The sequence below is a fragment of the Schistocerca cancellata genome, unplaced genomic scaffold (genome assembly GCF_023864275.1).
Source record: "Schistocerca cancellata isolate TAMUIC-IGC-003103 unplaced genomic scaffold, iqSchCanc2.1 HiC_scaffold_1169, whole genome shotgun sequence".
NCBI lineage: Eukaryota > Metazoa > Arthropoda > Insecta > Orthoptera > Acrididae > Schistocerca > Schistocerca cancellata.
Window position 1 is genome coordinate 259,811 of NW_026047168.1, and position 15,480 is coordinate 275,290.

At 45.3% G+C, this 15,480-nt stretch overlaps 1 protein-coding gene across 1 annotated transcript in view; it reads left to right on the top strand.

Annotated features, from left to right (window-relative positions):
* Nucleotides 1–15,480, top strand: part of LOC126160953 (uncharacterized) — a 229,435-nt gene that overhangs the window by 124,836 nt on the left and 89,119 nt on the right. Inside the window, exon 6 of the mRNA XM_049916944.1 lies at nucleotides 14,630–14,838. Within this exon, the coding sequence (XP_049772901.1) occupies nucleotides 14,630–14,838 (209 nt within the window). The remainder of the gene's footprint in view (nucleotides 1–14,629; nucleotides 14,839–15,480) is intronic.

Genomic DNA, 15,480 nt, shown 5'->3' on the forward strand with positions numbered 1-15,480 from the left:
TTCATTAAATGGCAGTGTGGGGCGGTGTCGAATGCCACACTGCAGTCAAGGAGCGCGGCGTCAGCCTGGGCGCCGGTGTCCACTGCGCTGTGGGTCTCACGGAGGAACAGAGCGAGCCGAGTTTCGCAGGGTCTCTGTTTGCGGAATCCGTGTTCATTTTTATAGGGGAGATGTCTGTTTTCCAAGAACCTCATAATTATTGAGCATAAAACATGTTCCATAATTCTACAACAGACTGACGTCAACGATATAGGTCTATAATTGTGTGTATCTCTCTTAAGGCCTTTCTTAAAAACGGGAATGAACTGCGCCTTTTTCCAGTCGTTAGGTACCTTTCGTTGCTCAAGCGATCTACCATAAACTACAGCTAGAAGGGGAGCAAGTTCTTTCGCATAATCTTAATACAATCTTATAGCTATCTCGCCTGGTCCTGCAGCCTTTCCACTAATAAGCGATTGTAGCTGCTTTTCAGTTCCGCGATCGGTTATCTCAACATCTGCCATTTCGATGTTCGTACGACGATTGAAAGGAGGGACAGTGTTACGATCTTCCCCGGTGAAACAACTTAGGAAGACCGAATTCGGTATTTCCGCCTTCTCTATTTTTACTCAGGTCGGTTGACGACGTGTTACTTTCAGAATCACTGAACGCTTCTCTCATTGCTCTCCTTACGCTCATTTTCGCTTCGTACAGCTTTTGTTTGTCGGCTAGGTTTTTACTGCACTCGAATGTGAGAGGAAGTGCTCTCTGTTTACGTAGCGCTTTTCTAACACGGCCATTAAACGATGGTGGGTCTTTCCCATCAGTTCAAACCTTATTAGGAACATACTTGTCTAGGGCATATTGAACGATGCCTTTGAATGTTTCCATTTGTTCTCCACATCTTCATCCTCATCTCCGAATATTTGATGCTGGCTGCTGAGATATTCTGAAATTTATATCCCGTCACTCTTGCTGAGCAAATGTATCTTCCTACCTTTCTTAACATCCTTTGTAGGCCCGTCGTCATAGATGCTGTCACAGCTTTATGATCGCTGATACTTTCCTCTACGTTAACTGATTCGATAAGTTCAGGTCTGTTTGTTGCCAGTAGGTGTAAGACGTCACCCTCACGAGTTGGTTCTCTAGCAATCTGCTCAAGGTAATTTTCGGACAAGACCTCCAGAACAATGCCACACGATTCCCTGTTTCTGGCAGCAGTTTTGATGGCATAACACTCCCAATCTATACTTGGAAAGTTGAAGACACGCCCTATTACAACGGCATGATCAGGAAGATTACTAATGACATCCTGCAAGTTCTGTCTGAAGTGCTCTACGACTACAGATCCTGACCCAGGCGGTCTATAAAAGCATCCGATCACCATTTTTGATCGTTCTTTGATACTCGATTTCTCCCAGATTCATTTACATTCGGAATCCGCGATAACCTCGCTAGATTTTATCGAATTTTTTAATGCAATAAACGCGCCGCCATCATTGGCGACTAACCTATCCTTACGATAAACATTCCACTCCGAACTTAGGATTTCGCTGTCATTGACATCAGGTTTCAATCAGCTTTCTGTTCTCAATACTATCTGTGCATTGTAACCTTCAGTAAGCGATACTAATTCTGGGACCTTTCCTTGGATGCTCCTGAAATTTACTAAAATCACAATAATCTTTTCTGTCTCTCATCTGAGAGGACCAAGATTCTCTCAGGGCACTGTGGCCGATTTAACAGCCAAATCGTCTTTGCTCCCAAGGGAGTGGTTCTCTAACCGAAAAAATGCCCTATGTGTATGTCACACGTACTTCGCTACCCTAGTAGCCGCTTGCTGCAGGTAATGCACGCCTAACCTATTAAGGGAAACCCTAGAATTCTCCATCCGATAGCGGAGGTCGGGAAATTCGCGTCTGATACCGTCGCAAAGCCGTCTGAGCCTCTGGTTTAAGTCTTCCACTCCGCTCCAAACCAGTGCACCCCGCGTGCGTTGCTAGTTGCCCTCACCAAATCAGCCAGCCGCCAAAAGGAGCCGAGGGTGGCCTCAGAAGCCAAGCTCCAGGCGTCATTCGTGCCGACATGTGCCACTGCGTGCAGCCGGTTGCACTCAGAGTGCGCGATAGCCGCCGGCAGGGCCTCCTCCACATCACGGATGATACCTCCCAGCAAACATACCGAATGCCCAGTGGAACTCTCTCCCGCCTTGCCTGCTATCTCCCTGAGCGGCTCCACCACCTGCCTAACATTGGAGCTCCCAGTGACTAGTAACGCTGTTAATATTCCAATGTACAGATTGTATTTCCAGTGCATGACATACATCCTTCTTGCAGGTTTCTCTACGATAAACTATCGTAACAAACTATAAAATGAAAAAAACTACTTCCTTAAAACATTGGCTTTGTCTGATATATGCATAATATAGCTTTCCAGAGATGTATAGCGTCCACTGTCCACGTCCGATCACGGTTCAGAAATTATACTATTCCCACATCAGTCCTATACGAAATGATGGTTAGTAACGGAGAATACCTCTTACAAGGGAACTGATAAACGCATTGCAGCGGCGTCCGACATGTGAATTTATACGTCATGCCGCCACTAACTCTGTAAACAGGACATCTGTCAGGCAGACGTATACACGGGGAATGCAGTCTCACAAATACCTATCGCTAACTTAGAATCATCTTAGCTATCAAACTGACGTCTCGATTTTATACCGAAGATGTGACAGGGGAATGGAGTAGATCGCAAAAATCTTCGCTCCTTTAGAGGAATGTGTCGTAACAAGATTGTCACGTTTCATCACACATGGGATGGAAGACCTCTGATGACCGAGAGGTTTGCTGTTAACGATCGCAAGTAAATAGTGCTCTAAGTCACATACAGAACACATGGTTGTATAAGAGCGGAACGCAGGCTATGCCACGCGACTGATACATCCTGACAGAACAGCGGAAGAAATGTTCAAATGACCCGCAGCAACATCTCCCTCTCTAGAATGCATCATCAGTCTGCCATTAAATTGAACCTCGTTACAGCTCCATCTCAATTGATCACTCTGTCCACTCTCTGTTATCCTTTAACGCAGATGCAAGTAAGTATAGAGGCAGATGGTTCTCTGTTTGCCTGAAAAGCGTCAAATCCAGTAGGCAATTCGCATGTATTACGGATACCTCAATAGACATAGAGTAGACTGTTGCCCCGATGGAAAAAGTGACTGTTTCGCTTGTTCCCTTCGCTTCCATGTCAACGTTTACTCGGATTCCTCTTGCTGCAGCATACTTGTTCCCACGTACAAATTGTTCTGCCCCAACCTGAAGACACTCAAGTATTTCATCAATTTACCCGCATTTCAGTGTACATTCCCTCAATTTATACGTATTTTCCCGTCATTTTCCGCAATTCTATCGATTTTATGTCAGTTCTACCCATGTGACCCTGACATAACCTCTCGTTCTGTGCTCTGAAATTGCTTGTAAATGTAGTACAGCTGCCAACATCTAGCGCAAATGCACTATTTTTGTGATCGGGAGGCATAGTATAGCACTGTACTCGGTTGCTTCCAGTCACCTCCACCCACATATTCCACATTTGCAGTGTGTTTGCTCCGTTTTCAGTATGTTGTCTGTGTATGTGTATGTGTCGTGGATGGTTCCCAGGACCTGCAGTAGACATGAGTAAGCATTCGAGTCCGGATCCGCTGCGCGTTTTATCTGGAGTGATGTTGGGATGCGGATCCACAATATACCACGCCTGGTATAGGGTTTCAAGGTGGATCTGCCACGCACAATGTATGGAGCGATGTTGGGATGCAGATCCACAGTATGCCACATCCGATTTAGTGTTCGCGAGTGGATCTGCTGTACACTATACATCCAGGTCGATGTTCAGAGGCAGATCCACCACATGTCACAACTGGGATAGGGCTCACAGGAGGACCAACCACGGGTTACGTCCGAAGACGTGCTCTAGTTCGAAGTTGGGTGCGCCAGTGGGAGGATTAAAACAGTGATGGTATACATGTCTGCGATATGAGGAATCAGACGAAACAAAATGCAGAGCTCAATCACCTTCGGTCAGCAGTTTGGAAACGCTCCAGAAGGCCACCAAACGTTTCCAGTTTCCTTATGCTGTAACTGTCTTCTTTAAAATCATCCGGTGTGTGTGGTTTGTTATGGTAGCTGCAGTAACAACATGATTTGCACCATGTGACATCTAGTTTTCTGTGAGAAGCAATGGATCACAACGTGTTAATGTCTGTTTAGAACGTGACACAGACCTCGATGTTGTGGCGGAAAAAACAAAATTTATGGCAGTGTACAAAGCGTATTACAGCAGAAAAAAAACAATGTTTCATACAATGACATAGGGTCACAGTGAGTGTCTCTTGCGACTTATAGTATAGTTTGTGGCATACGGTCATCCTCCTACAGTACAGGCGATGCAATTTTACACTGGTCTGTGCAGTGGATCAATACCTGTATATTTAATAGGATCATCACAAGTGCTCGATGCCGGCATGCAGATGATATTTGTTTTCGATATATGGGAGGGGAGAGATGTGGTAAAAATCTTAACGAGTTCTCTACCGGATGAAGTTAGTGGAGCTTTTATAGTTTGTAATTTTTCTCTGTTGGATGGTACAGAATAACGATGATAGCATGTTGGGGTGATAGACGTCAATGCGCCCAAAGGGACGCAGATCTGCTTCACGCAGCAGTACTCGTGTGTAGTTTGGGGATTCACCACAATGCAGTAGCAAAATCCTCGTTCTTCTCTCAGTTTCGTAATGTCTTTTACACTACCTCCTGTTGCAGGAGCAGGCTTTGTTTGGCGCTAATCTTACACATCGTCCTTTGTTGGCGGAGCTACGACAACTTGTTTTCCACCGAATGGTCAAAACACGGTCCTGCCGCACTAACTCAGGTCACTCTGTTTCTACACGGATTGCAGAAGGTGGTGGTTCTGACTTAAATTGGAACGATCACATGTGCAAAGCTGCAGTAATGGTAGCTATTCCAAGAGGCATAGGGACTATCTAAGACTTTACTGTAGCTGATAGGTTCGAAAAATGTGACTCGTTTCGAGATATGAGAGTGCCAGAAATATGATTCACTAGAGGCTATAATCATTAAAGAACTTCTCCATCGGATAGAACACAGGTATGTGGTTGAACAGAAAGACTTGATTCCAAATCATAGACATCATTTCTACTGGAAAGCATAGCACTAGAGATCTGAAAAGCTAGTGTACATTTCTTACAACCTCAATCAGCACACCATCTTTTGTTTGTGATCCTTTCCAATTAAACATCGCCTATAAGCCAGTCAATATATCGCCGGACCTCTGACATGGCACCGAGACAGAATGCATTACAAATACTAGAGAAATATTTAGCGGCAGCATGAAGGAGTATCAAATACCAGTTATACCACGTTCGTTAGCCGAATCACCTTATAAATTCGGTAATTTTATTACGAGGTTGCAACATCGGCGACCGTGTAACCACAGAGTTGGTCTGATAGTATACACTCCGGCGATCACCGTCTATATTCAGTGACACGGTATTTGGAAAGGACCATTTCATTTGGAGATAATGCCATACCTCGATTCATAAGGCCAGTACAGCTTTTAACATGGATACTTGTATGCACTTGGAGAACCAAGACCAGTTGTGACTGTAACATACAATAGTTGTGGCGATCGTGTTTCTTAACATTTGGCAGTTTGTAAGACGATTACACCTCCCTTTCCGAGACACAGTGGTACTGAAAGGGGTTTCTTTCAATGATTGATGATAAGGGGCCCTAGGCGGTTCCGCCAAATGTCGAGGGGTTTTAACAAGAATGCTTTTACTTGTTCACTTTCCCTACTGGATCGCATCGTTGGCTCTGGCTGAAGTCCTGTTATGAAACCCAACCTGTTAATTAAAACTGCCCCTTTACTAATTTTGATTAATATTTAATAATTAAATAGTGTTCAGGGAACTGATCACTACTAAGCAAACAAGAATAGCATTGAACACATTTATTTAACAATAATCTTCCCAACATCAAAGTGAACAAAGACATACATTTATAAGTGATAAAATCAAGCTAGTAATGACAATGGCCCTTAAATTCCGAAACTAACTCTTAACGTCGGATAACGCATCTGTATTTTCTACTCTCTCACCTTGTCAGATGGCATAAAATACGTCAGACAAACCTACTTCAATTACCAAATTTTCAATAAGAGCGTGGGTGGAAAACTGAGCTCTGGTAATCACAGGCGTGCGTAATATCGGATTAAATGCCGAAGCTGAGCATCAAGTTACCAAATGCAGCGTCGTGGACAGGTCAGCAAGCCGCCGATGGCGTCTGCGTCGTCAAGGAGCCTCAATTGCAACAAAATGAATTTATTTTCACGAACAGGCTTCCTGTTCGTAAACTCCTATTCAGAAGCTATTTCTGCTTTCTTTCCAGTCGTCTCGCACTCGTTACGACGGGACTCACCAGCCCAAAGCCGGAATCCAGTAACGTCTTTAACAAAGTGTGGCTCAAGGAAATTGCTCTGCTCCTGTATGCTTCCTGTGAGACAGCATTCCCAACCGCAATTAGCGGAATCAGCCTGTCTCTAACAGTAAAACATGACAGTACCCCTAACTGAATACTAGTTTCAGTTGCAGCTGGCAGACTTATTCAAAGTTCTGCAAGCACACTGAAAGGAATTTACTCTCCTACAGCAGAGCCGAAAGCACGACGTCCGCTCGCTACAGGAGCTAAGACGCTTCCCCCCGATAACAGCTCCAAAAGCTTCCCTCTGGAAAAATGAGCAGCCCCACGCTATTTTTCGAGGTGGCCAATCCCGCGGCTCTAGACCAGCACAGTTCGCTCCCACTATTATTTCCTGGCATCTTCCAGCCAATTAAAACATTCTGCGCCTTACTGCGCCTAGAATGTTCTGGAACAAACCGAAACTCCATTCAAAATTGAACCCACCAATCGTGTCTCTCTTTTCGCCCTCGCGCGGGAAAAGGTCATTGCACTAGCTTAACCGCCAACGAGGCGTCGTCCCTCGAAGGCCTGCCTCTGTTGTCTGCGCAGTGGGTGCCTACCTGCTCCGGCGGCGCGTCTCCCCCAGTGGGACGCGTTAACATGCCGACTCGTAATGGCCGGTTGTAAACTTTAAACTTCCACACCCCTCTACCCTGCCTTTGAGCAGTGCCACTCGTCCGCTCCAACCAAACTCCGTGAAAATATCACCTGAACCCCGATTTCATGCAACATGCGAATTTCTTAAAGTTAATACGCGTCTTATGCCGTCTGATACTCCCTATATTAATTTCAATGCGCTGATTGCCTAACAAATAACATAATAACCGATATCTAACTGGTCTTTGCAACAATTATTATATTACAGAAAGGTGCAAAATACTGCTACCTTACAGTACCACTCGGAAGAAAGCTTATGAGGCATGTCCACACATCGCTGATTTTCGGTCAGTATTATTTCGTATCGGCTGCAATCAGTTATTGGCGAACTATAATACTTAGTGGTAGGGGATGTGTGATAGGTTTGCCTTGAGCATCTGGCTTGTAAAGTATGTGTTTGCATTCCAACATGTGTAAAGGCAATGACTATGTCCAGTCATAATGAAGGTATGGATTTGACATTGAATACTGTGATAGCAAAGGGAAGAGTATGTCAAGTCATAAGACTGATACGGATATTTCTATTTCTAGAGCCACAGCCGTCAGCAGGGTGTATTTACGATACTTCGTTCACACCGAGCGGGGTGGCGCAGTGGTTAGACACTGGACTCGCATTCGGGAGGACGACGGTTCAATCCCGCGTCCGGCCGTCCTGAGTTAGGTTTTTCGTGATTTCCCTAAATCACTCCAGGCAAATGCCGGGATGGTTCCTCTGAAAGGGCACGGCCGACTTCCTTCCCAATCCTTTCCTAATCCGATGAGACCGATGACCACGCTGTCTGGTCTCCTTCCCCAAACCAACCAACCAACCAACTTCGTTCACTGTCCAATGTAGATCAATTGAGAATGCAATCATAACATTTAATTGTAAGTATAGTGATGAAATATGTATGTGGCTGGTTTCCTAGTATGGTTCTGTCTAGGGGTGCGTGGTGTGCCATCAGTGGCCTGTGGCGGGAATGATCCATGTTGCCCATTAACGGCAGGAGCCGTCCAAATGGAAAGGCCTGTTGGGATGCAGGAATGTAGCTGACTCTACCGTGTCGTCCTGTAGACGGCCGAATAGCGAACTAATACTTAGTATGTGTTGGACAGCTTTCGTGGTCATGTGGAAATTGAGAAGATCAATATGGACGTGTATTTGCACTGGACCATTATTTCCTCCCATGTAAATTGTCCGATTGACTGCTTCTTCACTTTTCCGATCTTTATTTCGTTGAGAGAACATTGATTGTGGTGTGAGTGCATCTAGCAGGTGCAAGACGGGTGGAGGCCGTGTTTGCTGGTTCTCTATACATGAGAAACACTTATTGACTTTTTAAATTATAAGGATGATTTGGAATCTTTTATATCACCAACATCGGTATTCGCAAGTGGAAATATCAGTTTTTTCTAATTTTTTTCGAGGTTTCACTTAAAGGTTTTCACAGGTGAGATACGTTTCTAGTTACTCAGTGGTTTACAGCACGCTGCACGTCGCAAAAGTTTCAGTTTCGAGAGAAATAGTTTCCAGCCTATATCTTCGGGATTATACTGTGCAAGCAATACTGCTATGCAAGCGATATTGCTGTGTGCTTGATATCGAGAAGTATTGCGAAAATGGTATGATATTCTGGCAAACCATGTGAAATTACAAATTTTCTTGTAATCCCAGAGACTGAAGATGAGTGTAGATATCAAGCAAGCAAGCATGTCAGGGACAGAAACAGTAACGCCTTTGTGCTGAGGGGAACTGACCCACCTTTATACAACAGTTCTGAGGGTGACTTCGGTCTGATGAGGGCAGTCTGGTCATATGTTGGGAGTGGATGACTTGTGACCATTGGCTGTGGTGGATGACTGCCTGACCTCGCGTGAAATATCTAATGCTGTGAGGAGTACATTTGGTGCATGTGCTTACGCTGTCTGTCTTCACACTATATACACGATTGTCTGTCGGTCAATAGCTATATGCATGATGCAAAAAGGGCCGATTTTGTATGGCGCAGGATACAAATTGTGTCTTCACTTATGGTACGTGGAGATCGGTTTCACACTGAGATATTCAAGCTTCCCTACTCAGTGGCAGAGCGTTATCATTGAGCAAGACTCTTTCCGCATATGACGATCTGTAGGCCACCTTTGCAGGGTGCAACTGAGAGTCTCGTATGCAGAAAGAAATAGTTGGACAGTGCTTCCACACCAGCAGCATTTGGTGGGTAAATTCAGAATGCTTCATTCTTTCACAAGACATCCTTTGTGCTTCGACATAGGAGCCTCTACATAGGAGTTAGAACCTTTGCATTTCAGAGATGCTTCTTGAAGGCAGGACTTAACACTTTCCAGGGAGGGTAACACGTGATGGACAGTGTGCCACGTTAGGACCATCAGGAGGAATGCATTCGGCGATATTCTGGGATATTTTTCTAACCAGGTTCTGTTAGGACAAGAATCTCAGCGCAGGCAAGCTGAGAAAGTTCCTACAAAAGCGACTGTTAACTGTTTCTGTGGCACTTAAACTACACTCCTGGAAATGGAAAAAAGAACACATTGACACCGGTGTGTCAGACCCACCATACTTGCTCCGGACACTGCGAGAGGGCTGTACAAGCAATGATCACACGCACGGCACAGCGGACACACCAGGAACCGCGGTGTTGGCCGTCGAATGGCGCTAGCTGCGCAGCATTTGTGCACCGCCGCCGTCAGTGTCAGCCAGTTTGCCGTGGCATACGGAGCTCCATCGCAGTCTTTAACACTGGTAGCATGCCGCGACAGCGTGGACGTGAACCGTATGTGCAGTTGACGGACTTTGAGCGAGGGCGTATAGTGGGCATGCGGGAGGCCGGGTGGACGTACCGCCGAATTGCTCAACACGTGGGGCGTGAGGTCTCCACAGTACATCGATGTTGTCGCCAGTGGTCGGCGGAAGGTGCACGTGCCCGTCGACCTGAGACCGGACCGCAGCGACGCACGGATGCACGCCAAGACCGTAGGATCCTACGCAGTGCCGTAGGGGACCGCACCGCCACTTCCCAGCAAATTAGGGACACTGTTGCTCCTGGGGTATCGGCGAGGACCATTCGCAACCGTTTCCATGAAGCTGGGCTACGGTCCCGCACACCGTTAGGCCGTCTTCCGCTCACGCCCCAACATCGTGCAGCCCGCCTCCAGTGGTATCGCGACAGGCGTGAATGGAGGGACGAATGGAGACGTGTCGTCTTCAGCGATGAGAGTCGCTTCTGCCTTGGTGCCAATGATGGTCGTATGCGTGTTTGGCGCCGTGCAGGTGAGCGCCACAATCAGGACTGCATACGACCGAGGCACACAGGGCCAACACCCGGCATCATGGTGTGGGGAGCGATCTCCTACACTGGCCGTACACCACTGGTGATCGTCGAGGGGACACTGAATAGTGCACGGTACATCCAAACCGTCATCGAACCCATCGTTCTACCATTCCTAGACCGGCAAGGGAACTTGCTGTTCCAACAGGACAATGCACGTCCGCATGTATCCCGTGCCACCCAACGTGCTCTAGAAGGTGTAAGTCAACTACCCTGTCCAGCAAGATCTCCGGATCTGTCCCCCATTGAGCATGTTTGGGACTGGATGAAGCGTCATCTCACGCGGTCTGCACGTCCAGCACGAACGCTGGTCCAACTGAGGCGCCAGGTGGAAATGGCATGGCAAGCCGTTCCACAGGACTACATCCAGCATCTCTACGATCGTCTCCATGGGAGAATAGCAGCCTGCATTGCTGCGAAAGGTGGATATACACTGTACTAGTGCCGACATTGTGCATGCTCTGTTGCCTGTGTCTATGTGCCTGTGGTTCAGTCAGTGTGATCATGTGATGTATCTGACCCCAGGAATGTGTCAATAAAGTTTCCCCTTCCTGGGACAATGAATTCACGGTGTTCTTATTTCAATTTCCAGGAGTGTATTTCTGGGAGGTGGACTTGGCTCTCATTTACATAGCCATGTGACATCAGTATAACATTAAGAACCTTTTACCTCTGGCTATGATGATGAGCCACTATGCGAACATTTCACAGCGATGCATAAGCCACGCTGGGCAGGTAAACATGTGCATGGCTAGACGCATCTTACATGTACCGTTAGGACTGCTGTGAAAAATGCACCCTGTGCTATTCTGAGGAGCATTGCAACAGATTTCTATAGTATGTTCAGGGACAGAGACTTGGCTATTCTTAACATAGACATGTGACGTCAATATAACATTGAGAACCTCTTATCTGCACCTACGATGGTGAGTTGCTCAGCAATTAGGTCTTCACTGGTTCGCAGGTAGGGAGGTATCGCGCCAGCAACGGTAAACATGTGCGAGTGGCCCGAAGGCGTCTCGCATGTGGGACCAGCGTAAGCACGCCGCCCAGTGTGTGCATCTTTAAGTTCTGTAGGGGGCCGGGGGGGGGGGGCCGTTTGCTGATACGTTGCGGCTGACGATAGTTTGAAAGCGTTTTTTACCTGCAATGAGTGTTTGTGCACTGCACTGTTTTTGGCTGTTTAAGCATTGTAAGCGTGTTTGCATAGCGTTACAATCGCATTATCTTTTGACAATTTACGAGCTGTTTTTGTGTCTATAGCATTATTTCCTGAACAGGTGTGCAGGCTGTGCAATGCATTATATACAGTTGACGATTATCAAGCATGTTTGCAGAGCCTTTTACATACATTATTTTGACAATTTACGAGTTCTTTGCATCTCTTCACATCAGTACTGCATTATTTTGGTGATTTACGAGTAGTTTGCAGGTCTGTAGTCTATTTACTGTGACCCCAAGCACTCCAGGGTGAGTGTTTTGTATCAGTGCAATAAATAAACTATATGGAATCAGTCCCTAAATAAACTGTATGCATTATTTCGACGGTTTATAATTAGTGAGTGTGTCTGAAGGGCATTTGACATGCATTATTTTGACAATTTACGAGCAGTTTCCGTATCTGCACGTCAGTGAACTGCATTATTTCGGTGATTTACAAGTAGTTTGAGGGCGTGTAGGCTGTGCAGTCCATTATTTTGGCCATTTACGAGTTGTTTTTGTGTCTGTGCATCAGTGTATGGTATTATTTCGCTGATTCACGAGTAGTTCGCAGCTCTGTAGGCTGTGTATGGTGACCCCAAGCACGACAGAGCGAGTGTTTTGTATCAGTGTAATAATTAAACTATGAGGAAGCCAACCCTAAATAAATTGTTCCAAAATAAATAAAGTACAGTCCTTCCTAGGTTAGTGGAGGTAGCCCAAATGACTTTTTTCCTACCATTTTCTCAGGTTAGTGTAGGTAGCCCAAGTGACCTTTTTTCTGCCAAAATTTGAACTTCCCACCATTCTTTTGGGGAGGGCAGGGAGGGGATGGGAGGGTGTTAGGTTAGTGGAGGTAGCCCCATCAACCTATTTTCCAGCCAAAATTTGAACCTCCCACCATAACAGTGTGATATTGTCACTTCTATCGCCACCATCTTGGATCCGCCATCTTGAATAAATTTGGCAGCAATGCAGAGTGGGGCGACTCTCTCTTTCTCCCACTATTGGCGTGATGACACCCAATAACACTTCACAGGCTAGCCTGCCAACTTCCACCTATATTTGATCCAACAGATAGGTAACACGTCCTGTTTAAAGCCACACCTCCAATCTCCACACTGCTGCCAGCATGTCACATCCTCTCTGCTTGGCGCACGTGCTGTTACATCCCTGTTTGCCGCTGCTCTCACGCCCTCTTCTGCGCTGACGTCCTCCAGTTTCCCAGCAATGGAGGAGAGAGACATATGTGATTCAGATGCTGTGAATAACACATCGCCATAGGTGTTGGGGCTGCATGGCACAACCCTCCCCTCCTTAAAGCTGGAGCACATGGTGGCGGGAGTGGCAAGATATGAAAGGATTCGCCAACATCCTCGTTCCCAGTGGTGATCTTCAACTGTCTGATGTGGTCGCTGGTTGATTTACGTGTGGAAAGGTCCTGAATCGGGCAGGGCAGTGGGGAAGTGATTTTCACCACGTCAAAATATATCCACTGGCAATAGTTTAAGCGAATAAAACAAAAGCCTTACCCTAAAATAAGTACATTTTTCAGTAGATGCAAAGACGGACTTGATGTACCTCAAGTGATCGAATCGTGTGGCCTTAACCGCTGGATCTGCTACAAGGGACTGGATAAATAAATAAATAAATAAATAAATAAATAAAGATAAGTGGAACTGTTTCATACATTCACGTTTATCGATTAGACGTCATGTGTCTCTGAGAGTTCTATTTGCAGGACCTTCTATTCTTGAGAACTGGTTTTCTTCTGGCAGACTCATTGTTAATTCAGATAAGAAACTTGCTGGCAGATTAAAACCGTGTGACAGCCCAGGACTGGAACCAAGGACCTTTGAGTTTTGCGGGCAAATACTCCCCAACTGTGCTACTCATGTACGGCTGGCGACAAGCCCTCACAATTTTGCCTCCACTTCGTTCTGCTGCTTTGCAAATTTCACAGTAGTTCTCCTTCACACCTTACGAAATTAGCACTTCTGACAGAAATGATATTGCAGTACAGCCTTAGCCAAAACCTGGAGGATTGTTTTCTGAATTAATTGTCGCTCTGTAGAGGAATTTTTGCTGGTTTGAAACTAACTGGCTGTTTCAGTGTCTGTGTCAGACGGGGACTCAGTCCCAGAAGTTTCGCATCAGTGCATGCTCTGCTGTAGAGTGAAACAATTCACTCGGGAAAATATCTCACTTTCCTGCAGTATACTTTCTTTCGGAAGTGTTGGTCCCGGAACAAGTAGAGGACATCTTAAGTGAAGTGTGGAAAGCAGGAGATGAGATACTGGAAGCAGCAAAAAATGTGAGGTTGGGTCGTGAGTCCTGTCTGGGTGACTCAGTGTGAGCTGTAGTCCAGCTTTTAGTTCTATTGTGCACACAGCTTAGATATCGCAAATTGGGCAAACTTGCTTCACCTATTACAAACCTGAACATGTCATTAACATCACTAACAGATATAAAATATGTTCGATTTCTTGTAACGCATGTTTAATTATTATTTAAAGCTTGATATGTATTCTTCAGAAATAGCAGTTCTGAAGTTTAAATTCTAAAAACAGGGAAAGATTAAGCTTTAACGTCCCGTTGATCTTAGTAGTTACTGGAATTTCATCTATTGTAAAATCATTTCAAACTATATGTCAGCACAGAACAGAGAAACTGTTGTGCAAGAAATCTTTAAAGTCATTTTATGTTATTTTTGTAATTTATCACAACAAAAGACTTTCAGTTAAAAAAAGCAAAGGTGCTCAATTCGTGTTCCAGTCTAGCACATAGCTTTTATATGCCAGGGAGTTTGAAATCGGCGTACACTCCACCATTGAGTGAAAACCCATTCCAGATATTTTTATACATTATTTGCCATGCCGATTTTATTGGTTTTTAATTTTTAAAAATGAAGTTTACATGTTACAGGCGGCCGCTGTTGAATCATCGGCTACTGGCATATCAAACGCAGTTCCTGTCCTTTCATGACGACTTTAGTGCGCTATGCGAGGAGCAACATCCAAAGGCATCAGAGATGTTCGGTCTCGCCAACGCACTGTACTCCCTCTATCGTAACAGCTGGACTGAAACGGCACGAATCTTTAACGAAAACAATTCATCTTATTTCTACATTGTAGGTAAGTATATTACTGTTACTCACCACTTCATGTTTAAGACCTAACGACTGTTGACTGTGCACTAATTCGAGGAATAAAGTTCAAAACCCCATTCCTATATCAAATTTTATATCTTCTGTAATTTCCAATGTTAGCAAGATAATTTCTGGTGTTGTTTTCATTATCAATTTTTCTGTTGGTTCACCGCTGTCCATTGTGATCTATTACCAGCCAACTACTTCATTTCGAAGTGTTACTGACTCCTGTGCTATACAGTTTCGAACAAAACTATGTGTACAAAATTTTAGCGTGTTCAGCGAAGAGAAGAAGAAACACATTTTTATGTGACATAAGTGTCACCGTTTTCCCACCAGGAAGGTTTTGACGCTAGAGTTCTTCCGGGACAGAGCTGACACTGGCATGTGATGATTACTGTTTTGGAGATGTTGCTGAAAAGATAGTTCACTTACATTAATGTACAACTGCCATCTGCTCGCTAATGGTTGTGTAACACGGCAACCAGGTGTCCCACGAATAATGTCTGCAGCTTCAGCCAACCTGACAATTAGCGCTTGTGGATATCAGGAACGCATACACTAGACGCTTCATTTCCCACTGCAGAGTGGAATCCATGGGAGGCAGAAACATCTGTAACACAACACC